Consider the following 27,200-nt stretch of genomic DNA (forward strand, 5'->3'; position numbering starts at 1 on the left):
GGGTACCACTGGGTGTAGCCCTGTACACGTTCCCCCAATAAAATAAAACTCAAGATGAATCCTCAAGTGTGTTGAGTCAATAATCTGTTTACATCTTTGTTCAGTTCCTTATTACCTACAGTTAGCTTTAAAATATTCTAGCTTTGAATATTAAGGGTAAAAAGGTTTAGTGTAGAGATTTTGAGCTGTATCTTCCAGAAGGCAGTTAAAAATACTTTGTGTGGGAGCTAGAGTGATAGATAATACAGAGGGGAGACACTTGCCTTGCATGCAGCAGACAGGGGTTCAATCCCAAAATGGTCCCAAAGAACTGCTAAGAATGATTCCTGTGGGGCCGGGAAGGTGGCGCTAGAGGTAAGGTGTCTGCCTTACAAGCGCTAGCATAGGACGGACCGCGGTTCGATCCCCCGGCGTCCCATATGGTCTCCCCAAGCCAGGGGTGATTTCTGAGCTCATAGCCAGGAGTAACCCCTGAGCGTCAAACGGGTGTGGCCCCCCCAAAAAAAACAAAAAACAAAACAAAAAAAAACAAACAAACAAAAAAAAAGAATGATTCCTGAGTGTAGAGCCAGTAGTAACCTCTGAGCACCACTCGGTATGATCCAAACACACACACACATACACACACACACACACACACACACACACACACACACACACACACACAGTGTTTTGGAGTGATAAATAGTACAGCAGGTCAAGAGCTTGCCTTGCATACAGTCAACCTGGACCTGATCCCTAATAACCACATATAGCCCCCCACCCAACTCCATAAGGAATGCAAGAGTAAGTCCTGAGTACTGCGAAGTAACCCATAAATAAACAAAAAAATTTGGGGGGGGTCACACCCAGCAACGCTCAGGGGTTACTCCTGGCTCTAGGCTCAGAAATCGCTCCTGGCAGGTTCAGGGGACCATATGGGGTGCCAGGATTTGAACTACTGACTTTCTGCATGCAAGGCAAACGCATTACCTTCATGCTATCTCTCCCCCCGAAAAAAAAAAAATTTAAGTGCTTTGTGCAGGGGCCAGAGCAGTGGGGAAGGTGCATACCTTGCATGTGGCCAACACAAGTTCTACTGGCATCCCATATGGTCCCCCAAGCCCACAAAAAGTGATCCTTAAGCACAGAGTTAGGGGTGAAGACTGAGCATGACTGGGTGTGGCCCCAAAATAAATACAAACCAGAAAAGTGCTTTGTGGGGGCTGAAGAGATGGTTCAAAGGGCTGAGCACATACAGGAGTCCTGAGCTCAGTCCCTGACACCATACGGTTCTTGTGCCCCTTGGGGATGTGGCTCTAAGATAAAGTACATCTGGGGCCGGGCGGTGGCGCTAAAGGTAAGGTGCCTGCCTTACCTGCGCTAGCCTAGGACGGACCACGGTTCGATCCCCCGGCGTCCCATATGGTCCCCCAAGCCAGGAGCAACTTCTGAGCGCATAGCCAGGAGTAACCCCTGAGTGTCACCGGGTGTGGCCCAAAAACAAAAACAAAAACAAAAACAAAAAAAAAGATAAAGTATATCTTAGAGGCAAGAGACCTGGACTTGGCTCCAGTACAACAAATACTAATAGTAATAATAATAAAAGTTTCACAGGGCCAGGACAAAGGCTTTGCTTCCATCAGTCTCAGGGTCCATGCCCAGCACTGTAGGATCTCCCAAGTACTCCTCAAAGTTACCCCATTTTTTGTGGTCTTTAGGCTTCCAGGATTTACTCCTGGCTTATCATTCCTAGCAGGCTCAGGGGAACCATATGGTTAGGACATGTGCAAAGCAAATGCTCTGTCTGCCCTCAATGACCCAATTAAAATTCTTTGTTTGTTTGTTTTGTTTTGTTTTGGGGTCACACCCAGCAGCGCTCAGGGGTTACTCCTAGCTCTACGCTCAGAAATCGCTCCTGGCAGACTTGGGGGACCATATGAGATGCTGGGATTCGAACCACCATCCTTCTGCATGAAAGGCAAATGCCTTACCTCCATGCTATTTCTCTACCTAAAATTTTTAAAAAATTAAAAATTAAAAAAATTTTTTTTTTTTGGTTTTTGGGCCACACCCGGCGGTGCTCAGGGGTTACTCCTGGCTGTCTGCTCAGAAATAGCTCCTGGCAGGCACGGGGGACCATATGGGACACCGGGATTCGAACCAACCACCTTTGGTCCTGGATCGGCTGCTTGCAAGGCAAACACCGCTGTGCTATCTCTCCGGGCCCAAAAAATTAAAAATTTTAAGTGCTTTCTAACTTTGTGTGTCTGGGCAAAATTTTATTGGGGGGGCCCCTCAGTCATCGAACCTGGGTGCCCTTGACCTCATGCTTTTCTCTATTATGTCTGTCTTGGTATTTTGGGTTTTGTTGTTGTTGTTGTTGGGTCACACCTGGCAGCGTTCAGGGGTTACTCCTGGCTCTGCGCTCAGAAATCGCTCTTAGCAGCCTCGGGAGACCATATGGGATGCAGGGAATCAAATCTGGGTCTTCATATGCGTTTTTATTTGGTTTGGGGAGGGGTCACACAGGTTGTGCTAAGGGCTCCTCCTGGTTCTGAACTCAAGGTTTACACCTGGAAGGGCTTGGGGAAGTCATATGATGTGCTGGGGGATCGAAACTGGGTTAGCTGCATACAAGGCCAGCTCTGGCCCTAGAGACAAGTCTTGAGCTTGTGGCCCATCCAACACGTCTGGGTTTCTCAGCCCCACCCTAACCGCTGCAGCTTCTAAAGAGGTAACAATGCCACCAAGTGGCATACCCATCGCACTGCAACTCCAAATCAGCAACCAGGTATGCATCTAAATGCCAAATGCAAAACACTAAGATGCAAGACTCCCTGGAAAGAATACTCGTCACCTTGGTACTTAACTGACCTTCTTGGTAGCTAACTTACCAAGACACCAGAAATCGTACAAAGTGCTTTGTCATGAATGAAAACAATGTTTTAGGAATGAAAACAGTCCTTGTTGGTTTTTTTGCTATGGTTCACACACTCCACAGATTTAGCTGTTTTTCCACAACCCATGAGACTCATGTGTTTTGTTTAGTATTTGTTTGCTTTTGTTTTTTAAACTTTTATTTTATTTTTTGATTCTTGGGCCACACCTGGAAGTGCTCAGGGGTTACTCCTGGCTCTGCACTCAGAAATTGCTCCTGGTAGGTTGGGAGGACTATATGTATGGGAAGCTGGGAACTGAACTGGGGTCCATCCTGGGTCAGCCATGTGCAAGGCAAATGCCCTACCTCCTAAGGGCATGAGTTTGAGCTCCAGTACTGGCTTACATGCCCAGAGTTGTCTGGGATGGCCTCCAGCATGGAGGCACTTTTACTGGGTCCCATGAGGGAATTTCAGGGGGGGCACCTGGTGATCCTGGGTGTGAGGCCTCAGAGGAAAAGCCTGAGCCCCAGCCCTGTGAGTCCTACCCCTCCCCTTACTTCTTATCACCTTCCTGAACTCTTTATTATTTACTTATTTTTGCTTTTGGGGTCACACCTGGCAGGGTTCAGTCAGAGACTACTCCTGGTTCTGAACCAGGAATCACTGGTGGGGCTCAGGGCGCCATATGGGATATAGGCAATTGAATCTGGGTCAGCTATTTCCAAGGCACACACCCTCCCTGCTGTACTATATCCTATTTTTTTTTTGTTTTTTTTTTTGTTTGTTTTTTTGGGCCACACCTGTTTGATGCTCAGGGGTTACTCCTGGTTATGTGCTCAGAAATGGCCCCTGGCTTGGGGACCATATGGGACGCCAGGGGATCGAACCACAGTCCATCCTACGCTAGTGCTTGCAAGGCAGACACCTTAACTGTAGCGCCACCTTCCCGGCCCCACTATACCCTATTTCTAACTTTTTTTAGTTGTTTGCAGTGCTAGGGCTCAAACTTGGTTCTCCACCCTCATGGGGAATGGGGGAACTATATGGTGCTGGGGACTGAACCCAAGGCTCCTGCTTTGCATATGTTCAGCCTTTGGAGTTTTCCCACAAGGCACTTTTGTTGTTTTGGTTTTGTTTTTTGGGCCACACCCCACAGCACTCAGGGGTTACCCCTAGCTATCTGCTCAGAAATCACTCCTGGCAGGTCCCGGATACCATATGGGATGACAGGATTCAAACCACCTTGGTCCTGTGTCAGCCGCTTGCAAGGCAAACACCCTACCATTGTGATGCCTCTCCAGTCCCATGTATTCTAACCCCACAAAGCAATCTTTTTTTTTTTTGGTTTTTTGGTCACACTCAGCAGTGCTCAGGGGTTACTCCTGGCTCTATGCTCAGAAATCGCTCCTGGCAGGCACAGGGGACCATATGGGATACCAGGATTCGAACCACCGTCCTTCTGCATGCATGCCCTACCTCCATGCTATCTATCTGGCCCCACCACAAAGCAATCTTTTATACTTTTTGTGGGGGCACACCCATTCGATGCTCAGGGGTTATTCCTGGCTAAGCGCTCAGAAATTGCCCCTGGCTTGAGGGGCCCATATGGGACGCCGGGGGATGAATCGCGGTCCTTCCTTGGCTAGCGCTTGCAAGGCAGACACCTTACCTCTAGCGACACCTCACACAAAGCAATCTTAACTATAATCTGGAAGATGTAAGTTAAGATCACTTCACTTAACCTTTTACCTTTAATATCAGTAAATTTCCAGGCTAATGGGAATAAAGAAACTAACAACCTTATGAAAACAAAGTAACAAGTAAACAAAAGTAAACAAGAGGATGTTGACTCAAAACACTAGAGGATTTACCACCTATAGATTTATTGGGTCGGGTTGGGGGGGGACACTCAGGGGTTATTTCTGACTCTGTGCACAAGAATTATTCCTGGCAGACTCGAGGAATCATAGGGGATACATGGGGTAGAACCTAGTCAGACGTGTATAAGGCAAATGCACTCCCCGATGTACTACTGCTCTAGCCCCAGATTTTTTCTGTTTTGGGGGATGAATATTTTATTTTATTTTTGGGCCACAATCGGTGGTGCTCAGGGATTACCCTAACTCTGTACTCAGAATTACCCGCTGTGCTATTGCTCCAGCTCCTGAGGGGTGGATGTTTTAGCCATATCCAGCTACACAGCTCTGGGCTTACTCGGTTACAGACTATACAGAACCTAGGGAGGAGACGAAGTGCAGTCTAGAGAACCAGTCCTAGCTAAGGTTTTTTATTGTTGTTGTTTTTCATTTTTGTTTTTTTGGGGCCACATCTGGTGATGCTCAGGAGTTACTCCTGGCTATGCGCTCAGAAATCACTCCTGGCTTGGGGGACCATATAGGACACCAGGGATCGAACCCAGGTCTGTCCTGGGTCAGCCACATGCAAGGCACATACCCTAAAGTGTTATTGCTCTGGCCCTCCTATGTTATTTTTTTAAGTCACTCAGTGAGGGCTATAGCAATATTACTGTGAGTAGGGCACTTATTTGGCACAAGGCTGAAACAGACTTGACCCCTGGCATCTCATCTGGTTTCTCCACTGCCAGAAGTAAACCCTGAGCATTACCAGGTGTGGCCTTAAAACTAGAAACAAACAAACACTAAGTGAAAGACATTTAAAAGTTTACATTTATTCAGCTTGATGGTCTTTACTGACCATTCCTCAAGCAAATAATAAATCTACTTCTCTGGGATAAAAGCAGGCTATTACTGAAGCCTTCTCACACGTTTCCCTGCCATTCCCAAAACAGGGCACAGGAATGCAGGCCTCAGGACAGCAAACTCTGCTTTCCCAGGGGCTGCCCATCACAGTGTGCTCGTCTGCTTGTGCTGACCAGTGTGACATCGCTGCTCATGATGTCTTAGGATTGTGGAGGCAAGTCCTTACCATGACTTCCCTTCACCTGTGAAGACTGTCCCAGCACAAACAAAGCTAATAAGTGAGGTTATTTACTGAGAGAGAGAGAGAAAGGGGGGAGAGGGAAACAGAAGGGGAGGAAGGCAGGGAGAAAGAGAAAGAGAGTGCATTCAAAGTCAAAGCTGCCCCCTCCCTCAAGGTCTTTCGTTCATGTCGTCAATCAAGACACACAGGGCCGCGTCCTTCTCGAGAATCTGGTCCGTCCTGTGGCTTGAGCTGTCTCTCTGCTGCTCGCTCACGCCTCCAGGCCCCGTGCCACTGTCCTCGGCGTCCATGGGCTCCGCCTTGACCCGCGGCCCCGCTTCGGGACGGGGCAAGTCCTCCGGCAAAGAGGCCAGGCAGGTCTGGATCATCTCGACGACGCGTTCCAGGTGCTTCTGGAAGCGCTCGGCCGTCTCGAGGCGCTGGCGCTTCTGCACTTCCATCAGGACCCGCAGGGTCTCGCGGGCCTGGTGGGGCCGGTACTCGTTGATGAGGTGGTGCACGTGGACGAAGAGCAGCTTGAGGTCCTCCAGCTTCTCCTCCCGCTTGATGCTGCCAGGGCTGCGGATGAGGATGTCCAGGAGGTCCAGGAAGTTGACGAGGATGGACATGTTGAGCTTGCGCAGCTCCTTCTTGTGGTCGAACTGCATGGGGTGCAGCCGCTCGATGCCCTGGCTCTCCAGCGGCCGGATGATGAGGTCGTCGCACTGGAACTGGTTGCCGAACATCATGTAGCTGTCCTTGATGGGCGGCGGGGGCTTGGGCGCCAGGCCCTCCTGGACGTTTTCGTCCGTGTACTCCTTGATGTACTGCATGGGGGGCGCGGGCAGAGCACTCACCTGCTGGGGCTCACCCATCGCGGAAGGCCGAGGACCTACGGGAGCAGACCCCGCGTTAGTGCTGAGCTGCAAGGGTGAGGGAGAGGGATCCTGCCCCAAGACAAGCAGCTTTTTGGGTTAGTTTTGGGGCCATACCTAGTGATAAGCAGGAGTTACAATATATTCCTTCCTAGCCAGGCAGTCCACCCTCAGTAGGACTGTTTTGTTTGGCCACATCCAGCGGTGTTCAAGGGTTACTCTGGTGCTGAGCTCAGAAATTACTCCTGGCAGCCTCAGGGGACATGTGGGATGCCAGGGTTGAGACAAGGTCGGCCTCGTGCAAAGCAAATGCCCTACCTGCTGTACTATTAACAGTCTAGGTCCCTCACCTGTTTTATTTATTCATTTGTTTGTTTGTTTGTTTAGGTTTTGGGTCATACCCAGCAGTGCTCAGGGTTACTCCTGGCTTTGCATTCAGAAATAACTCCTGACAGGGTCAGGGGACCATTTAGGATGCTAGGAATTGAACCTAGGTCCGTCCCAGGTCAGCCACATGCAAGGCAAATGCCTTACCGCGGTGCTATCTTACTGGCTTTTATTTTATTCTATTTGGTTTGGTTTTGGGGGTCACACCTAGTGGTGCTCAGGGGTTACTCCCGGCTCTGCACTTAAATCGCTCCTGGCAGGCTCAGGGACCATATGGGATACCAGGATTAAAACCGAGGTCCATTCAGTGTTGGCCGCATGCAAGGCAAACACCTTACCACTGTGCTATTGCTCTGGCCCCTTGTTTTATTTATTTATTTTTAATAAGTTCTTTGATTGAATCATCTTGAGATACAATTACAAAGTTGTTCATGAGAGGCTGGAGTAGTAGCACAGCCGGTAGGACATTTGATTTGCATGCAGCTGACCCAGGTTCAGTCCCCCAAATCCCATATGGTTCCCACCCCAAGCCTTCCAGAAGTTCGTTCTTTCTTTCTCTTTCTTTCTTTCTTTCTTTCTTTCTTTCTTTCTTTCTTTCTTTCTTTCTTTCTTTCTTTCTTTCTTTCTTTCTTTCTTTCTTTCTTTCTTTCTTTCTTTCTTTCTTTCTTTCTTCTCTTTCTCTCTTTCTCTCTCTCTCTCTCTCTCTCTCTCTCTCTCTCTCTCTCTCTCTCTCTCTCTCTCTCTCTCTCTCTCTCTTTCTTTTTTGGTTTTTGAGCCACCCCCAGCAGCGCTCAGGGGTTACTCCTGGCTCTGTGCTCAGAAATCGCTCTTGCCAGGCTCAGGGGTCCATATAGGATGCCAGAAATCTAACCCAGGCCTGTCCTGGGGTTGGCCACATACAAGGCAAACGCCCTACTGCTGTGCTATCTCTCCGGCCCCAAGAATTACTTTTTTTTTTAATATAATTTTTATTTTGATCATGAATTACTCTTTTTTTTTCAAATGACATTAGTAAGAATTACTTTTATTACATTTGTTTTGTTTTGGGAACACACCTGGCAGCACTCAGGACTTACTTCTGGCTCTGTGCTCAGGGATCTATTCATGTTGAATAGTCTTGGGAGTTTTGGAGCCCCCAAGATCTGCTCTACATAAAGAGATCTACACACAGGGAAGGGAAAAGAAGGCATGACAGCGTGGGGCAGTGGAGTGGGGCCCATGGCGCCATGTGACAGAAAGCACAATCATTTCTGAAACTGTTGGTTATGCCGTAATTCTTTCTCCAGCACCTCAAACAAACAGGGCCTGAGAGGTGCTACATAGAACCAAACGAATTTGCTGGTGCCAGTGCTGGCAAAAGAACCTGAAGATCCCAGATGCAGAGTACTGAAGGATTGGTTATTTTAATTTAATTTACTTTAATTTTTTGGTTTTTGGGTCCCACTGGGCAGCGCTCAGGGGTTCCTCCTGGCTCTATGCTCAGAAATTGCTCCTGGCAGGCTCGGGGGACCATATTTGATGCTGGGATTCAAACCACCAACCTTGTGTATGAAAGGCAAATACCTTACCTCCATGCTATCTTTCCGGCCCCAGGGTTGGTTATTTTTGACTCTGCATTCAGGAATTACTCCTGGCATACTTAGGGGACCATATGGGATGCTGAGGATCAAACCCAGGTCAACTGCATGCAAGGTAAAGTGCTCTACCTGCTGTGCTATCACTCTGGCTCCAATGTAAACAAATTTTCTAAAGGAAAACCTAACCAAGAAGGTTTCAGGCATCCAATCAGCCCTCAAATCCTGCACACCTCCCATGTGGTTGACCCAGGTTCCATCAAGTCTTGCTATCTAACACCCACAGAAATCATTACTGTAAGACCCACACACACACCTCAGGAAGGACCATTACTACACTGCCCAGTCCCAGGCTGGGATCTGCACACACAACTGATAGAAAAGGAAGCAAAGACACACAGACACCGACTCAAGTGAAAAGCATCTGGTTAGGGCCCGGAGAGATAGCACAGCGGCGTTTGCCTTGCAAGCAGCTGATCCAGGACCAAAGGTGGTTGGTTCGAATCCCGGTGTCCCATATGGTCCCCCGTGTCTGCCAGGAGCTATTTCTGAGCAGACAGCCAGGAGTAATCCCTGAGCAACGCCGGGTGTGACCAAAAAAAAAAAAAAAAAAGAAAAGCATCTGGTTAGAGGTAGACTTTCTTTAGAGGCTGGTCCCTTATCTGCAGAAAAGTGCACAAAAGTATTTTCTTTTCTTTCTTTGGTTTTTGGATCACACCCGGCAGCACTCAGGAGTTACTCCTGGCTCTACGCTCCTGGCAGGCTTGGGGACCATATGGGATGTCGGGGATCGAACCATCTGCATGCAAGGAAAATGCCGTACCTCCATGCTATCTCTCCAGCCCCCACAAACATATTTTCATGGAACAGAGTTAGCAATAACCCATGGCTTGCAATAGCAGGGCTGAAGTGAAAACATGCCTGTGTGATACTGATAGTCACTTAGGGTAAGGGAGTGAAAATGTGTGGGGATCGCATGAACAAGGAGGGGTGCTGCTTCATCACATGCTACAAATACAGCTATTCTCAAACTTACAAACACTTCATTCCTTTTTCCCCACTGCAGAGGTGGCAGCGAGAAGCACAGTGTACTGAGAAGTACCACGCACCGGCTCCAATGCCCAATTCCCAGCTTAGACTCCAGGACAAGTCCTGAGTCCCAGGGGGACACATTCGCCCTCTGTCCACAGCACGCAGAATGGAGACCAGGCGTGACCTACTAGATCATGCATCTGCCATGTCATCCATAACCTGCTTTGCGGGAGGCCTGGGCACCTTGGCAGGGAGGGCTAGGCACCCTGGCAGGCCAATGCTCAGTGCTGGGTAGATTCTGACTAGGACGGAGGGGGTTTGCGCAGTGGCGGGCACAGACCCTAGGCATCCCACCTATGAAGCCTGCAGAAACACCACTGATTACTTGCACGCACATTTGCCTATTCGCAGGGGGAAGCTCTGCCCGCAACCACTGAGCCTAGCTGGACCTTCACCACCCGGGTGACCCCTCTTACAAACGCTCTTCCCACTGATCGCCCCAGGAACTCTCCAGGTCCAGACTCAGCCTGACCACCCCACACCACCCACCCTGCCCAGTCACACCAGAGCTGTCCCAGGATCTCCAGGGAGAGGGGAAGGTTGGAGATGAGGGGCGTGGATCAGGGGGTGTGGCCTTAGTAGGTGTGTCAGTTAAGAGGGTGTGGCTTCAGAAGAGAGGTGTGTCACACAAGGGGCGTGGTCATGGTAAAGAGGGCGTGGCCTCAGGATAAGGGCTTGGCCGCACGAGTTGGATTTAGTCCTAGAGCAGGCTCAAGAGTAGGGGCGTGGCCTCAGGAAAGATGTGCCTTGTATGAGGCGTGGTCTCGGGAGGTGGGCGTGGCCGCACCGCCAGAGGCTTGGTCTTGGGAAAGGGGCGTGGCTTCAGAAAAAAGCGCGGTGTGGGGCGTGGCCTTGGAAAGTGGGCGTGGTCTCACAACTAGGGGCTTGGCTTTCGGGGAGAGGCGTGGTTTAAAAGAGGGCGTGGTTTCACCGCTAGGGGCGTGGCTTCCTAAGCCCACTTTTCCCCCGAGACGGAGCTCCGGTTCCCCTCCTGGGACTTAAAGCGCCTCGGAACCCCGATCGTCGCCTCTCGGGTCTCGTCACTCCTTCCCTCGCCCCAGCCCTTCCAGCGTCGGAGCCACTTCGCGCGTACCCCCGACTCAGAGCCCACCAGGAGGCACTTTGGGGATCCTGAGGCTCTCGGGAACTCTCAGTCCGTGGGTCCCAACCGACCCCGCCGCCGCCCACTCACCTCAATCCCGAGTTCCGCCTGTCAACCGCCTCGCCACCGCCGCTCACACACGGCTTCCGGCCGAGGCCGCCGCCTCCCGGAAGAAACCCTCCACACAGCCCCTGGATTGGCTGCCGTGGCTGTCCGTCCACCACGACTAGCCCCGCCCTCGCCGGCCGGAGAGATCGCATGGAGGGAGAGCGTCGGCCTCGCGTGCAGACGGACGTGGGTCCCCCGAGCCTGCCAGGAGCGATCTCTGAGCGTAGAGCCAGGAGGAACACCTGAGCCTTGCCGGGTGTGTCCCAAAATACAAACAAACCACAAAAGGAATAATCCCTGAGCGTCCCCGGGTGTGGCCCCCAAACACAAAACAAAAGCAAAAACAATAACAATGCAAGAGACTGGAGAGATGGTCTAGCGGGGAGGGCGCCTCCCTTACACGCACAAACCTGGATTCAGTCTCTGGCATCCGTCCCATCTGCGCTCCCTGTCCCCCAGCACTTGCAGGACTGATTCCTGAGAACTGCCGGGTTTAGCCCTCCAACATGAAATAATAATAAAATGAAATCACATCTTAATAGAATTTGCTCCGGGAAACAGCGAGTTCTTTCCGACTTTTGTCCATACCTTACCTCATACCCTTTTTTGGAAAGTGTGTTGTTTGTTTGTTTCTGGGTCACACCCAGTGCTCAAGGGTTACTCCTGGCTCTATGCTTAGAAATCGCTCCTGGCAGACTCAGGGGACCATATGAATGCTGGGATTCAAACCACCATCCTTCTGCATGCAAGGCAAACACCTCACCTCCATGCTATCTCTCCGCCCCCCCCCCCCACTATTCAGATTTTTTTCTTGTGTGTGTGTGTTTTGGGGCCACATATGGCTGTGCTCAGGGATCACTTCTGGAGTGGCCTGGGAATCCTAGGGGATCCTGGAGTTCCAACCCAGATCAGCTGTGTGCAGCCCTACCCACTGGACTATCTCTCTGGCCCCATCCCTATTTCAAAATCAGACTTCAATGTTTCTTTTGGAGATTATTTAGTTAGGTTTTAGGGTCACATGCAGCAGGGGTTACTCCTGGCTCTGTCATCAGGAATCAGTCCTGGCAGTACTTGGGGGACAGAAATAGAACCGGGAGACAGCCACATGCAAGGCAAGCACCTTCCCTGCTGTACTATTGCTCTAGGCCCTAGGAAGTTATTTTTGTAAGAAGTTACAAGTCAAATTTGGGGGTTGTTTTGTTTTGTTTGGGGGCCACACCCCCAACCAGCACTCAGGGGTTACTCCTGGCTCTATGCATAGAAATTGCTCTGGGCAGGCTCAGGACCATACGGAATGCCAGGGATTGAACCTGGGTCCATCCTGCGTTGGCCACATGCAAGGCAAACACTCTACCACTGTGCTATTGCTCTGGTCCTGCAAGTAAAACTTGTTTTGAGAAAAGTTCTCAACTTTATCACTTTATATATTCCAAGGGGTGGTTGGGTGCCGGAAACTAAACTAGGGGTGTCATGTCTGTCTGTCTACAGGATGCTGCTCCTCCCTAAGCATCCTTGCAGGCAAGGACCTTCCCCCTGTACAGTGGTGGGATCTAGCAACACACTGAGTCATTTGTTTGGGTGGGGGATTGGGTCACAGTGCTCAGGGGTTATTCTCAGCTCTCTGCTCTGGAGTGGCCCCCCAAAAGTGGTTGAGGGACCATATGTGGTGCCAGAGATTCAACCAGGGTTAGCTGGATACAAAAAAGGCACCCACCTGAACCCCTGTACTATCTTCAGCCAATAATCATAAGGTGAAGTCCTTACTAGTACAGTGCTTCCTACTGTTGACTGCATGGTTGCAAGTGCGAATTGCCCTCTCTTGTCTTGGGTAACTACCTAACCTTTGTCACTAACCGCCATCTATTTTTTGTTTGTTTTGGAGTCACACCCAGCGGTGCTCAGGGGGTTGGTCCTGGCTCTATGCTCAGAAATCACTCTTGGCAGGCTCGGGGGACCATATGGGATGCCGGGATTCGAATCACCAGCATTCTGTATGCAAGTCAAACGCCTTACCTCCACCATCTTGTTTTGTTTTGTTTTTGTTTTTTGTTTTTGGGCCACACCCGGCAGTGCTCAGGGGCTACTCCTGGCTGTCTGCTCAGAAAGCTCCTGGCAGGCACGGGGGACCATATGGGACACCGGGATTCGAACCAACCACCTTTGGTCCTGGATTGGCTGTTTGCAAGGCAAACACCGCTGTGCTATCTCTCCGGGCCCACCTCCACCATCTTGATGCCCAGACCTGGGCACTGCTGAGTAAACACCATTCTGGCCTTGCCTGCTGTGCTGTTCTGCAGCAGCAGAGGGCAGTAGTCCCTTCAGAATTTGCAATTACTGCTCCCTCCAACCCCCACCCCCCAGTCCACCAGGAGCTTACTTTCTAACTGTCTCAGTGAGACTTGAATACATTGGAGACACTTAGTTAAGTCCTACAAAAAGATAGGCCAATCCTTTAAAAAATTTGTTGAAACTGTTCTTATAGTTAAATTTACATTTAATGTGTAGGATTTCACACACACACAAACATAGTATTGTTATTGTTATCATACCTGCCTTTGTCTATTGGGATTTATTTGGGAGAGGGGTGAGTTAGGCCACTCCTGGAGGTGCCTCAGGGCTTACTCCTAGCTCTGTGTTCAGGTATTGCTCCTGGAAAAGAATCAAGGAATCCTCTAAGATTCAGGGGTCGAACCTAAGCACCATTGTATACACTACAGTGTAACTGTGGGCGTTTGAATTTGGAAACATCACTCAGAGGTGGTTCCGCTTGAGATGACTCCTTACCTTAAATGGGTTCTGGATAGCCCGGATCCTGTGGTGAGTGAAAGAAGTAAATCAGCCCACTTGGTTGGTTTTATTGACTTGGCGATGGTTCCAAGACTGAACAGATAGCACAGGGGTTAAGGCATTTGCCTTGCATGCAGATAACCAGAATCCCAGAGGTTCCCCTTCCTGCCCCTGCCAGGAGTGATTTCTGAGCACAGAGCCAGTAGTAAGCCTTGGCACCACTGGGTGTGCCCCCCCAAAATATGCAAGGTCAATTTTCAGACCTTTCGGGCCCACCTTGCTTGGACCTGGATCACTCCCCAGCCTCCCTTTATCCTCGCAACCCTCCTTTGCTTCTCATCACTGTCCCCCTCCCTGCCCAAGGTACCCATTCCTTCTCTTCTAGGTCACTGCAAATCCCTGCACAACCCTATTTGAGGGTGGGGAGAAGGTTGGGTCATACCTGGTGTGTAGCAAGTCAGCCCCTGAAGAGGTTGACTGATGGTGGGATGGAGGATGAGGCCTTTTTCTTCCAGCTCGCAGCACGCGTCTGCCACCCTGTTTAGCCCACGGTTTTGAGGTGAAACGGCGGGTAAACAGCTCGCAGACAGTCAGGCTCGTGGAAATATTCGCTTTATTCGGAGGACAAAACTGAAGTTCAAAGATTCAGCTTCAGTTCCAGCCAAAAAGCCCCGGCCTTCCACAGACCCTTGTTTTTATACCCCAGAGTCAGGTACCACCCAATGGTGGGATCAGATACCAACCAATGGTGGAAGCAGAATCAGGTCCTACCCTAGGGTGGGGGCAGAATGCCAGGTTACACCCTAGGGTAGGGCACAATCACCAATCAGTTTAGGGTGAGTAACATAGTAATCCCCCAAAATATTTACATACACAATAATTCCCCCGTTTGTTTTTAGTAAACAAACAATATTGTGTACAATTATTAAAAGAAAAATTAGTCAATAATAAAAGAGCGGCTGTTTGCATAAGCGCATCACAGAAAAATGTAAAGAAAAACTTCTAACCTAAGCACAGGGTGTGTAAAACCAGAAACATGTATCAAGGAATCAACTACAAGCTCCTGAGAAGATAAATTTAAGACGTACATAGACCTTTTGAAGAGACACCAGAAAGGTTGTGTAGCAGGCAAGAAGAAGCACCTTTTCTTTATTTGTTGTTGTTGTTGGTTTTTGGGTCACACCTGGCAGTGCTCAGGAGTTACTCCTGACTGCACGTTCAGAAATCGCTCCTGGCAGATACCGGCATTTGAACCAATGACCTTCTGCATCAAAGGCAAACGCCTCCCCTCCATGCTATTATTCCAGCCCCATTTTCATTCAAGTTTAGGTAGACCAGAAAGCCCATGTTTGAGGGCATTGAACTAGGCCTTTATTTTGGAAGAAGAGGCACATACACCCTCTGCACAGTGGGGAGCCACTGCAATGAAGATCAATAGGTATCTGAATTTAGTCCAAGTTCTTAATCCTGTTTGAAGTCCATAAGATGTGTGAAATTGATGTCGACTATTTATAGATGGGAGCTTAAGTCACAAACCAAAACAAAATGGTTAAGGCAGAGACCCTCCCTGTGTAAATAAACAACTTGAGGGCCTATCCTGGCATTCTGCCCCCACCCTAGGGTAGGACACAATCACCAATCAGTTTAGGGTGAGTAACATAGTAATCCCCCAAAATATTTACATACACAACACTGGTGGTACTCAAGACTTACTCCTGACTCTGCATTTAGGAATTAAACTGGTGGGCTTTGGACCAATGGGTTCTAGGGGAGAGAATTGGGTTGGCCATATCCAAGTCAAGTGTCCTCTCCACTGTACTATTGCTCCAGTCCTACTTGAGCCCATTTTGCTGCCACCCAGTGATCTCATTCTCCTCTTCTGGACGTGATCGCATTGATGCTACACTAGTCACTGACCCACCACATCATCCATGGTGCTGCTGACACTACTCATCCAAGAAGATGGCCCTTGGCTGGCCTGATGCCCCCAACACCCCCAGATGTGACACATGTCCACTGGGAGCAGCTCTGAGTGAAGGAACAACACAAGAAGGTTCCCAGAGCAGAGCACCCCATTGGGCTTGGTGCCTCGCTATCAGTTGTGGGTCTGCTTGGCTAATGCCCCACACAGTAGACTGGGCTCCTGGGAAAGCAGCCCTTTGGGGTGTGGGCTGAGGATGATATAAAGGAGACTAAGAGCAGCAGAGAAACTTGAGATGGAATCTTGGAATTTCCTGGCTGTGCTTCTGTGGCCAAGGTAATGTGGCATCAGATTAGGATGAATGGGTGAGTGAAGGGTACCAAAATTTGGGGAGATTCTGCTCTGTGTCTCACTGAGGGCCCCAACAGGTAGCACCACAAGTCTTCTTGCCTTTTGCTGTTGCTTTGATTTGTTTTGGGGCCATACCCAGTGGTACTCAGGACTTACTCCTGGCTCTGCACTCAGGGATCATTCCTGGTGGACCTAGGAGACCATTTGTAATGCTGGAGATGGAACCAGGGAGGGTTGCATGCAAGGCAAGTGCCGATCCATGGTCCTATCACTCTGGCTTGTTCTCTTGGTACTTTGAAGATGAGAGATTCCTCTCCATCTCCCTAAACTTTAATCCCAGAAAACGGGGCCCCACAAACTTGGTCCTTGTCCCTCAGAAACTATGAGGGGTTCCAGTTGCCTTCCAGAGCTCCCTAGAATGCTTCCCTGATGGTTCTTGGCCACTACACCTTTCTTTTCTCCTCCACACCCTGGCCCACACATTCACACTCACTTTCTCTTAGAAACCCCACTTTTTGGTGTTTTTGTGGTTACACCTGGCAATGCTCAGGGCTTATTCCTGACTCTACACTCACATATCACTCTTGACGATATGCAAGGTATCCTATGGGGAACCACGGACCGAACCCAAGTCAGCTGTGTGCAAAGCAAGAGCCCTATCTGCTGTCCTATGGCTCCATCCCCTTTGCAGGAAGACCTGTTTAACTCAGGGGAGGGGCTAAATTTGCGACACTGCACGAGCCCAGCTGCACTGTTACAGTCAATACAGTGCTTCCCCTACATACATATGCCTGCCCTGCTACACAGATTTTTTTTTAAATTATTTATTTGTTTTTGGTTTTTGGGTCACACCTGGTGGTGGCGTTCAGGGGTTACTCCTGGCTCTATGCTCAGAAATCACTTCTGGCAGGCTCAGGGGACTATATGGGATATCAGGAATTGAACTGGGATCTGTCCAGGGTTGGCTGAGTGCAAGGCAAACACGCTACTGCTGTGTTTTGGTTTGAGGACCATTCCAGGCGGTGCTCAAGAGTTACTCCTGGATCTACATTCATAAGTTCACACCATGCAGGGTACGGGGTCCATATTGTATGCAAGGCAAGTGCCTTGCTGCTATAGCTCCTACACACACATACACACACACACACACACACACACACACATACGCACACACACCACAAGCAGGCAGAGACAATACAGAAATGATATGCTGTAGTAGAGTTCTAAAAATGCACAAACTCAACATGCTGGCTGCCAGTGCCTAATTAAATTCCCAACTCCAGAAGCCAGACAGACATTACAGCAGGTTGGGCACTTGCACTGAACACAGCTTGGGTTGAGCTTGGGTTCAATCCCTGGCATCCCAAAAGGTCTCCCGAGTCTGCCAGGAGTAATTCCTAAGTGCAGAGCCGGGAGTTAGTACTAATCACAGCTGAATGTACAATTCTTTTTTTAAGGAGGGGGACACAAGGTGGCACTTGGGGGGTTATCCCCAGAATAGTGCTCCTGGAGTCATTCCAAGCAGTTCTGGGAATGTGGGGGCATGTAATACTAGGGATCATACCCAAGAGTCCTGCACCCAGAGTTTATAATCACCCTGCCCCGACCCTCTGAGTCACCTCCCCATACTTTTTTTTTTTTTTTGGTTTTTGGGCCAAACCCGGTGGTGCTCAGGGGTTACTCCTGGCTGTCTGTTCAGAAATAGCTCCTGGCAGGCACGGGGGACCATATGGGACACCGGGATTCGAAGCAACCACCTTTGGTCCAGGATCGGCTGCTTACAAGGCAAACGCCGCTGTGCTATCTCTCCGGGCCCATATTTTTATAATTTTAATTATTTTGGACTACACCTTATGTTGCTCAGGGGTTACTCCTGACTCTGCACTCAGTAATCACTTCAAGAGATGCTCAAAGTCCTGTATGGAGCCTGGACATAGAACCCAGGTTAGCCATGTGTGAGGTAAGTGCCTGACTCCACTGTACTATTGCTCTGGCCTCTCTTTTTCCTTTATAAACTTGTTTGTTTGTTTGTTTGAGGTCACAATAAGCTGTGCTCTGATATTACTTCTGGCTGGGCTGAGGGATCACTCCAAGCTGTGCTCGGGGACTGTAAGGGATGCTGGGGATAGAACCTAGGTCAACCATGCGCAAAGCAAATGCCCTTCCCACTGTCCTCTAGTTCTGTCCTTTCTTACCCTCCTAATGCTTTTCTGAAGCTAGGGACTGGACTGAAAGGCCTCAAGGAGGAGAGGGGAAAGGTAAAGGACAAATGGAGAACCAGAGCAATAGTCCAGTGTGTAAGACATTTGCCTGCATGCACTGACCCAGATTCAATCCCCAGTCCCCCTGACAGTTTCACGTCTGCCAAGAGTGAGCCCTGAGTGCAGAGCTATCAGGATAATCCCTGAGCACCACCAGATTAGCCCAAAAGCCCCTAAAAAAAAAAAAAAAAACTGGGGATGGGAGATGAAGGGGAGAAATGCGATGTAGTCTGTAGTCTTTGGGGGATGACTCTGACCCCCTGTGTAGGGGAACCAGAAAGAAAGGCTCTGTTTAACTGGGGTTCTGGCTGCAGTCAAGCTCCTGGCTCAGGGGACCTACTGACCAGCACAAAAGGTGCCTCCCTCATGGAGGTGGAGGTTTCATTTATTAAAGACAGTTTCGATGCTCCACTGAAACTGGGTCTCTAATGGCAGCTCTGACCCAGGCTCAGGTCTAAATGGTCTTGGTTTCTATCACGATGGTCTCCTTGGTCTCAGAGGTCACGATCCTGAAGTTCTTGAATAAAGAGCTGATCTTGCTGGGTTTCTTGCTCAGCGTACCTGAGCTGGTGGTGGTGGATTGACTGTCACTGACCTTCTGGGAGGACACAGACGGCTTGGCTAAGCTTCTCTGGCTGCTTTTCTTCGAGCTCCCCCGGCCCTTCTGGCTGTGGCCTTTCCCTTTCTTCTTGCCTTCTTTCTGGCTGCCCCCAGCCGAGACAGAGCGCTGGGAGGATTTGTGCGAAGATTTGCGGGAGGAGGAAGATTTGTGCTTGGGCTTGTCAGAGCTGCGCTGTCGGTGGCCTTCTTGGGACCTGTGCCCTCGAGACCTGCTCTTTCTGGAGGAACTCTTGTCCTTCTTGTCCTTTCCCTTTTTCTCCTTGCGTTCCTTGGAGCTGCGCTTGTGAGGCCACTGACTGCCATCCTGCTCGCTCATGGACACCAGGGGGCCCGCAGCTGGGCCAGCTTCCTTCTCGGGGACTTGGCCTGTTTTGGCTCCCACCTTTGCCTTGTTTCTCGAGCTCCTGCCCTGAGTGAACTTGTTGGTTCGGCCTGCCACGGCCACAGTGGTATTCTCGGTGGACAGGGCGATGGCCCCAGAGATGGGATAAGTGCTGCTCAGCTCCTCGGAGGCTGGGGAGGACATGCCAGTCATGGCTGTGGTGTTCTGGTTGGCCTTGCCACCGGTGGTCATGGCCACAGCTCCCGTGTTGGCGCCCATTGCGAAAGCCAGGCTCCCAGCTAAGGTGGTCTCTGAGGTGGGGGTAGGGGTGGGGGTGGGCGCGGTGGGCAGGTTGCCCTCGGAAGTGGTGGGCGGGATGCCCTCGCCCCCTGCATAAGCAGAAGAGGTGATGCCGCGGACGTCCTGGGCGTTGTTATATCTGAGCGCGTACCGGTCCCCTTCGCCTTGCAGCTGCGAGACCTGGAAAAGAGGAGGCACAGAAGGGCATGGCGGGGGCAAGGCTAAGGAGACAGGTGGACTGATCATTGTCCCTTCCCCACCCTGATGGACCCCCGAAACATTTGGGATCAGAAGAACTTTGGAGAGGGTCCAGGTCTGCTCTGAGCCCCATCCAACAGGCCCAGAGGGCTCTTTGTTTTCTTTTGGTGTTTGGGCCACACCCAGAAGTGTCCAGGGCTTGTTCCTGGTTCTGGACTCAGGACTCCTAGCGGGCTCAGAAGACAATATGGAATATCAGTCAACCTGGGTTGACTGCATGCAAGTGCCCTACATGCTTTCCTATCTCTGACCCTAACCCTCTATTTGACATACACAGCCTGATGCCAGAAAAGCAGCAAGTAACTTCTGATACAACCATGTTTGCATTTTATACAAGTGTGCTTATTAGATATGTGTGTGTGCCTCTGCATATCTAGCAATGCTCAGGGGCTATCCTGAGCAGTGCTTTAGAGGCTCAGGAGTGACCCCTGAGACCATAAGGGGGCACTGCCATCTTTTCAGCCCAGACCTCTCATAGGCTGGATTCTGATCAGTGGGTAGTGAAGGCAGGTGGGCAGGAACTGGTGACAGAGCAGGAGAAACTTCAAATTGCATGCATTCCAATGGAAGCCCAAGGAAAGAAGACTTTCTCACACCCATAGCCACAGTCCCCATGGAGAAGACAACACTGGTGACAGTGGTCAGGTGTTGGAAAGTGGGAGACCAGAGAGTCTAGATCCGTCATCCATCATATTTGCATCAGCCTCTATTTAGTTTTTGTTTGTTTGCTTTTGTTCATGGGTCACCCCAAGTGGAGCTCTACTCCTGGCTCTGCACTCAGGAATCACGTCTGGCAGCTCAGAGGTCCATATGTGTTTCCAGGGATTGAATCTGGCTTGAACACATGTAAGACAAACACCCTGCCTGCTGTATTATCTCTCCAATCACTCTGCATCCATGTCCCCCTTCTTGCCTTTCTGTGAACCCCCATAGATACTTATTCCCCTATTTTCATACAGTTGCCTCAATATAAATGCAATTTTTTTTTTTTTTGGTTTTTGGGCCACACCCGGTGACGCTCAGGGATTACTCCTGGCTATGTGCTCAGAAGTTGCTCCTGGCTTGGGGGACCATATGGGATGCTGGGGGATCGACCCGCGGTCCGTCCAAGGCTAGCGCAGGTAAGGCAGGCACCTTACCTCTAGCGCCACTGCCCGGCCCCATTAATGCAATTTTTATCTGTAGACACCCCTGGGGCCCCCAGGCAGTCTAAAGATATAGGGCATGACTTCTAAGAAATTCTGAACTTAGGGCCCGGAGAGATAGCACAGCGGTGCTTGTCTTGCAAGCAGCCGATCCAGAACCTAAGGTGGTTGGTTTGAATCCCGGTGTCCCATATGGTCCCCTGTGCCTGCCAGGAGCTATTTCTGAGCAGACAGCCAGGAGTAACCCCTGAGCACCACCAGGTGTGACCCCCCCCCAAAAAAAAAAAAAAGAAATTCTGAACTTGAGAGCCAAATGCAGGGAAAAACTGAGAGAACAGTGAGTAGGCCACTTGCCTTGCACACTGCCAATCCAGATCCCATACCCAGTATCCCAGATGGTACCTGAGCACTGCCAGGAGTAATTCCTGCGCGCAGAGCCACGAATAGCCCTTCATCATTACCGGATGTGACTAAAAACAATGGATTCAAAATAATCAAGAGCCAAATGAGTCTTAAGGGTAGTGGAGAGTGGAAGTACAGATAAGGCACTTGCCTTCAATGCAGTCGACCTGGGGTTGGTTCCCAGCACTCCAGAGAGTTCCCTAAGGCCTACCAGGAGTGATCACTGTGTACAGAGCCAGAAGGAATCCCTGATCACCACTGGGTGTGGCCACCAGTTCCCCCCTCCAAATAATAGTAAGAGAACTAAATGCAGGGACCATTGTGTGAACAGCACTGGAAATTCCCCCCACTGTGTGCCATGGGGCACTCCCTAAGCCTAAGTCATTTTAGAGGGCACATGACCCCCTGTGTTCTCCGGAGCCACTCACCATGGTCTTGTCCAAGGTGGTCACATCGCCGGGTTGGAGAGTACGGGTGCTGCTGCAGCTTTCCATCGAGGGTCTGAGCAGGTAGACAAGCTTCTCCCAATAGCTGAAGAGGTCCTCACGCGCGTCTGAGGACGGGCAGAGCTGCAGATAGAATGTGCGGCCTGAGGCCAGTTTGAGACGCAGCTGCTGCTTCTGGCGGTCATGGACTGAGATCTTGACAAACTTCAGGGGCAGGAGGCGGGTGAGTTCCAGGGCCTTGGTGGGTTTGCGGCCTCTCCCCTTGGTGGGCCGGGTATGGGCTTGGCCTTGGTGCTCATCTCTTGCCTTGGCAGGCCGGGCCAGCAGCATGACATCAGGGAGCGGCAGGATGGGGCTGGTGGAGGCGATGCCTACGGTCACCGTACGCACCCGGTTGTGCACGTCCATCACTTCCCCCTTCTTGCTGATCTGGATGAAATCGCTCTCAAACATAGGTGCATACTTGAAGATGTCATACTCCCCGCCTTTGTAGAGTTGCCGCTGGAGATCCCCCATGGAGGTGTTGAAAACACTCGTGGCCCGGTAGCTTTGGGCCGTGTAATAAGGTAACAGAGATTCGCTGCTGCTCATGGTTCAGCTCCACCGGCCACCGATCGAGTCCTTAGAGAGGGAGCGGAGGAAGCTGCCCATCCCCCTGGGGGCTCTGTCTTAGACTCCCAGGCTTCCCCTGTGTCCTGCCTGGCCCTTTGTGACCTGTCCACCCCCACTGCCCCACACCTCAAACCAACCACCACCTCACCCTCAGCCTCTAGAGGCCCGTGGATCTGTCTGTAAAGGCCAGAGTGACTCCTTTCCCAATCTCACGGCAAAGAGGATTGGTGATGGAAGAGACTCCAAAGGGAGCTTCAGTAATGTGTGTACACTGGTCAAGAAGATAACACAGATGGAAAGCAAGGTGAATTTTGCCTGTTCTGCCTGGGTTTGATCCCCAGCATCCCTTAGGTTCCACTGAGCCTACCAGGAACAATTTCTGAGTGCAGAGCCAAGAGTAACTCTGAGCACTGCCATGTCAGAGGAAGATAATTCTTATGCCAAAGCAGCATATTTAGGGGAGCATATTTCTGCTCATCTTCAGTGTCCCAGGCAACCATCACTATGGTCTTAGTATCCCTAATAGATTATTTCTAGAACCTGTTCCCTTTATCTAAGATGGAATAAGACAGAATACTACAAAGAAGTCATGAAAAGATACAGTAAAATGTCATACATTGCCAACACTCAGTTAGAATTATGGTGTTTCAGTATTTGTCTCTCCCACACATCATTGGAAGGAAAAAGGGACCAGGACATTAATTTACCATATATTGATGAGAGTACAAATTCAGAATCTTAGGTCCATTTTAACAGACTTCCCTCCAATTGAAAAAGAAAACAATGATAGCTAGCTTGACTTTGTTTTGTTTGTTTGTTTGTTTGTTTTTTGGGTCACACCTGGCGGCAATCAGGGCTTATGCTGGCTCGTTACTCAGAAATCAATCCTGGCAGATCTGGCGAACCATATGGGATGCTAGAAATTGAACCACTGTCCATCCTGGTTCGGCTGCGTGCAAGGTATCTACCATTCTGCTCTCTCTGGCCCAGACTGTCATTTTTTTTAATCTTTGTTTATTAAACACAGATATCCTGTTGTGATAATCTTTGACACTTTATGACATGGCCATGGTAAATAACTGCCCCATGCTGTAACGACATTCCTGGTTAAGTACTGTCATTAATTAATAAATTTAAAAGGTGAAAAATTTAAGAATAGAAGGAAATGTCGGGCCCGGAGAGATAGCACAGCGGCGTTTGCCTTGCAAGCAGCCGATCCAGGACCAAAGGTGGTTGGTTCGAATCCCGGTGTCCCATATGGTCCCCCATGCCTGCCAGGAGCTATTTCTGAGCAGACAGCCAGAAGTCACCCCTGAGCATTGCCGGGTGTGGCCCAAAAACCAAAAAAAAAAAAAAAAAAAAAAAAAAAACAGAAGGAAATGTCATTTGTAGTCCTTTGATCACTAAATTGATTTGAGGATTTGGGTGGCTTACATAAAAAAGAGAATTATTGGCAGACCTCCGCATGTGCCAGTGGCCTCTTGGCCTGGCCTAGGGTAGGGGGGCCCAGACCTGGGTCACCCGACCCCCCTCTCCCCCTTTCCTCCGGATCTCCAGGTGGGTTTCTGGGAGGAGCTGATGGGGCACCCTGGGTTTTCCCCACTCCCAGGCCGGGTCCCCAGACTGGCGTAGGGTTGGGCTTAAATCCCTGTCCTTCGGGCTTGGGAGGGTCTCTCTCCCTTCCTGGAGCAGGATTTTTAGCTGGCACGGGCGGGCAGCTGGCAGACCTCCGCATGTGCCAGCGGCCTCTTGGCCCGGCCTAGGGTAGGGGGGCCCAGACCTGGGTCACCCGACCCCCCTCTCCCCCTTTCCTCCGGATCTCCAGGTGGGTTTCTGGGAGGAGCTGATGGGGCACCCTGGGTTTTCCCCACTCCCAGGCCGGGTCCAGAAGTTGGCTTAGGGGGTGGAGTTTGATCTGGGGGGGTGGCAGATAACTGCTCAGCTATACTCAGGCTGTCACTGGCAATTTCAAATCAGTTTACATGTTGCAAACCGCGCGGGGCCGCGCGAACATATACTCCTCCCAACCATCAGTACCCCAGATTTACCCTTCTTAACTTCAGTAACACACAGTTCTAATCTCTGACCAAAGACATACAGTTTAACTAACAAATCCCAGAACTATTTAGAAGGACACAAATTGAACACATATTGAACACATATATCTTTTGAATATTTTATGGGTATTTTCTTTAACTGCTGTAATTCTCTAAATATCCTTCTACCATGATGTTTCTATCCACTTTTCATCTTGTCTTTTCTTTGTAAGCTGTTCAGTAAGGATTGTTGGTGGAACTGTCCCTCAGTTTGATGCCTATGATTGAACTATATCATGGAAATTGCTGGTCTTGTTCCTATTGCCTCCAGATGCACCAATAACGCTTCATGGCATTGATCCTTGTTTGCATAGACACTTTAAAATGGGAAAACACTCTACATACAGATAAGTTCTTATCTAATAAATCTCAGTACAATGTACCTTACACCCTGAACATTGATATAATGACCTGGCACAGGCCTCAGAAGAATGGGCATCCTCCATTCATGCCAGAACCAGGCAAGCTATCTATGAAACATCCAAGGTCTTTTATAGAAACAGCTGAAAGCAGTCCTCTACCAGGAAAGACACTACCAAGGGTCTGACTTCTGTTTACACTGAGAAGACGTGACAACAACAATGACATGCTCTACAGGACATGGTTCTCTCTATTGCCCCTTAAGTGTGAGGTGAAACGAGAGGATGCACTGCACCATCCTGACTGCAATATGGGATATGCAGACTCCAGGATCTTTAATACAGAAGCATGATACCAACAACAGAGACTATATGAGGAATGGAGGTGTATTGCCACTACAGATGATGACTTGAATTGGACAAACTAGTTTGCCTGGAGCCTAGAGTCAGTCCTGTGCCAGGAAACTTCAGGGGTAGGGTCTCCTTGTATTTAGACCATAATTTTTCTTTCCATGTCCCTTATGTTTTGGTGGGCCTATGCAAACAAATGCCACTTTAATATCGTTTTTTACTATGTTCCCTTGACTCCAATCCTTAAGAAAAACAACCCACTAAAACTTTTGAGGTTAACTTAAACTAGTAAGCATGTGCATGGAACTAGATAAATGTACTTTGCCCTCAATGTTTAAGGAGTTACATAAGTCTAATGTCTTTAGATTATATGGTGTGCTGCTAAGAAATAGTATGTACTACAACTGGGGATTTGAGGGACAAAATAATTGTATTGTACATGGGTTCAGTTTTGTTTTTCTTAATGTTCTTTGCCTGAAAGTTCAAGGCTGGGATATCATCGATGGGACTACCGAGAATCCTGTTTATGGGTGATTGGGCTTCCACTGTAACTTTACCCTGTTCTCTTTCTTTGCATCTTTGTTGTCATAATTAAAATAATAATAATAAAAAAAATTAAAAAGTTAAAAAAAAAGAGAATTATGAGCTGTTGGTGTGTCACTAATTATTGCCCCTGAAATGTCAGTCAAAACCAGCCAATTTGGGGGACAGTGTTAAGAACTTAAGAGACTTTCAGAATGGCATTGTAAAGCTCAATTTGTCTCTTAGTGAAATTAAGACATCAACTGCCAGGTGTAAGCCTTGAACACTTCTGGGTGTGGTCACAAGACAAAACAAAAGAAAAAAATCCCTAGTGTCATCTATTAAATTATTCCCAGCAAAATCTGTTTTAAATGTCACATGATGCTTTTGTTTGTTTGTTTTTTGTTTTCTGGGCCACACCCATTTGATGCTCAGGAGTTACTCCTGGCTATGCGCTCAGAAATTGCCCCTGGCTTGGGGGGACCATATGGGTCATGGGGGATCGAACTGTCCATCCTACGCTAGTGCTTGCAAGGCAGACAACTTACCTCTAGCACCACCTTCCTGGCCCACATAATACATTTTTTTTTTTGGTTTTGGTTTTGGTTTTTGGGTCATACCAGGCAGCACTCAGGGGTTACTCCTGGCTCTATGCTCAGAAATCGCTACTGGCAGGCTCGGGGGACCATTGGGATGGCAGAATTTGAGCCACCGTCCTTCTGCAAGCAAGGCAAATGCCTTACCTCCATGCTATCTCTCCAGCCCCACACATAATACTTTTGAACTCATTGTAGATTGCAGAATTGTGTGCAAGCAAGTACAAAAGGCTCAGATCAAAACCAGGACACAGGGATTGTGTAGCCTGTCATTCATACCCCCAAATGCACTGGCAATATAATATGGCACCTTTCCTTTTTGCAAAGGCATGCTAAAAGGGGGGAAATTTTGTGAATAGAAACAAGCTCTTATCTACTAGGGTAAGAACTCATACATTTTATAATACAGGGATACCTCTCACTCTGAATATGTGTCATGTGGACCCAATTTAGACTCTATGTGATGAGACGATGACCATCCAATCTGGAATCCTAGATCCCAGACATAAAACAGTCACAGTTCCCTGCAACAGCACCAGGAACCAAACTCCCCTGGGAAATTCCTAATAATGCTCTGGTGCCAACATGGGCCAGTTTTGATGTAACATCCTGACAACAGGAAAACAGCAACAACTTGATCTAAGAGCAGGTTTTCTTATCTCATCAGCTTCTGGGAAGATGAAATCAGAAGACTCATCACCCTTTGATCTGTGTAAAAATGAAGATTGCTGGGGCCGGGCTGTGGCGCAAGAGGTAAGGTGCCTGCCTTGCCTGCGCTAGCCTTGGACGAACCACAGTTCGATCCCCCGGCGTCCCATATGGTCCCCCAAGCCAGGAGCAACTTCTGAGCGCATAGCCAGGAGTAACCCCTGAGCGTTACCGGGTGTGGCCCAAAAACCAAAAAAAAAAAA

General features: G+C 49.4%; 2 protein-coding genes across 2 annotated transcripts; both read right to left on the reverse strand.

The window, feature by feature from the left end:
• Positions 1 to 5,530: 5,530 nt before the first annotated feature.
• Positions 5,531 to 6,676, reverse strand: LOC126009579 (mediator of RNA polymerase II transcription subunit 7-like). Its single transcript, XM_049774092.1, has one exon. The coding sequence runs from the start codon at positions 6,674 to 6,676 to the stop codon at positions 5,972 to 5,974; it is 705 nt and encodes a 234-aa protein (XP_049630049.1). The 3' UTR covers positions 5,531 to 5,971.
• Positions 6,677 to 18,713: 12,037 nt separating this feature from the next.
• LOC126008539 (Golgi associated RAB2 interactor protein 3-like) lies at positions 18,714 to 22,358 on the reverse strand. The gene is made up of 2 exons (XM_049772816.1): positions 21,736 to 22,358; positions 18,714 to 19,682 (listed from the first exon to the last, which is right to left on the reverse strand). The coding sequence occupies exons 1-2, from the start codon at positions 22,342 to 22,344 to the stop codon at positions 18,714 to 18,716; spliced, it is 1,578 nt and encodes a 525-aa protein (XP_049628773.1). The 5' UTR covers positions 22,345 to 22,358.
• Between the last annotated feature and the right edge of the window lie 4,842 nt (positions 22,359 to 27,200).

This window comes from Suncus etruscus, chromosome 5, assembly GCF_024139225.1.
Source record: "Suncus etruscus isolate mSunEtr1 chromosome 5, mSunEtr1.pri.cur, whole genome shotgun sequence".
NCBI lineage: Eukaryota > Metazoa > Chordata > Mammalia > Eulipotyphla > Soricidae > Suncus > Suncus etruscus.

Excerpts from the sequence above, each read along its gene's own strand:
- LOC126009579 (XM_049774092.1), bottom strand. The coding sequence starts at position 6,676 with ATGGGTGAGCCCCAGCAGGTGAGTGCTCTGCCCGCGCCCCCCATGCAG.
- LOC126008539 (XM_049772816.1), bottom strand. The coding sequence starts at position 22,344 with ATGAGCAGCAGCGAATCTCTGTTACCTTATTACACGGCCCAAAGCTAC. Across the intron at positions 19,683-21,735 it reads CCACCTTGGACAAGACCATG|GTCTCGCAGCTGCAAGGCGA; the intron begins GTGAGTGGCTCC and ends CCTCTTTTCCAG.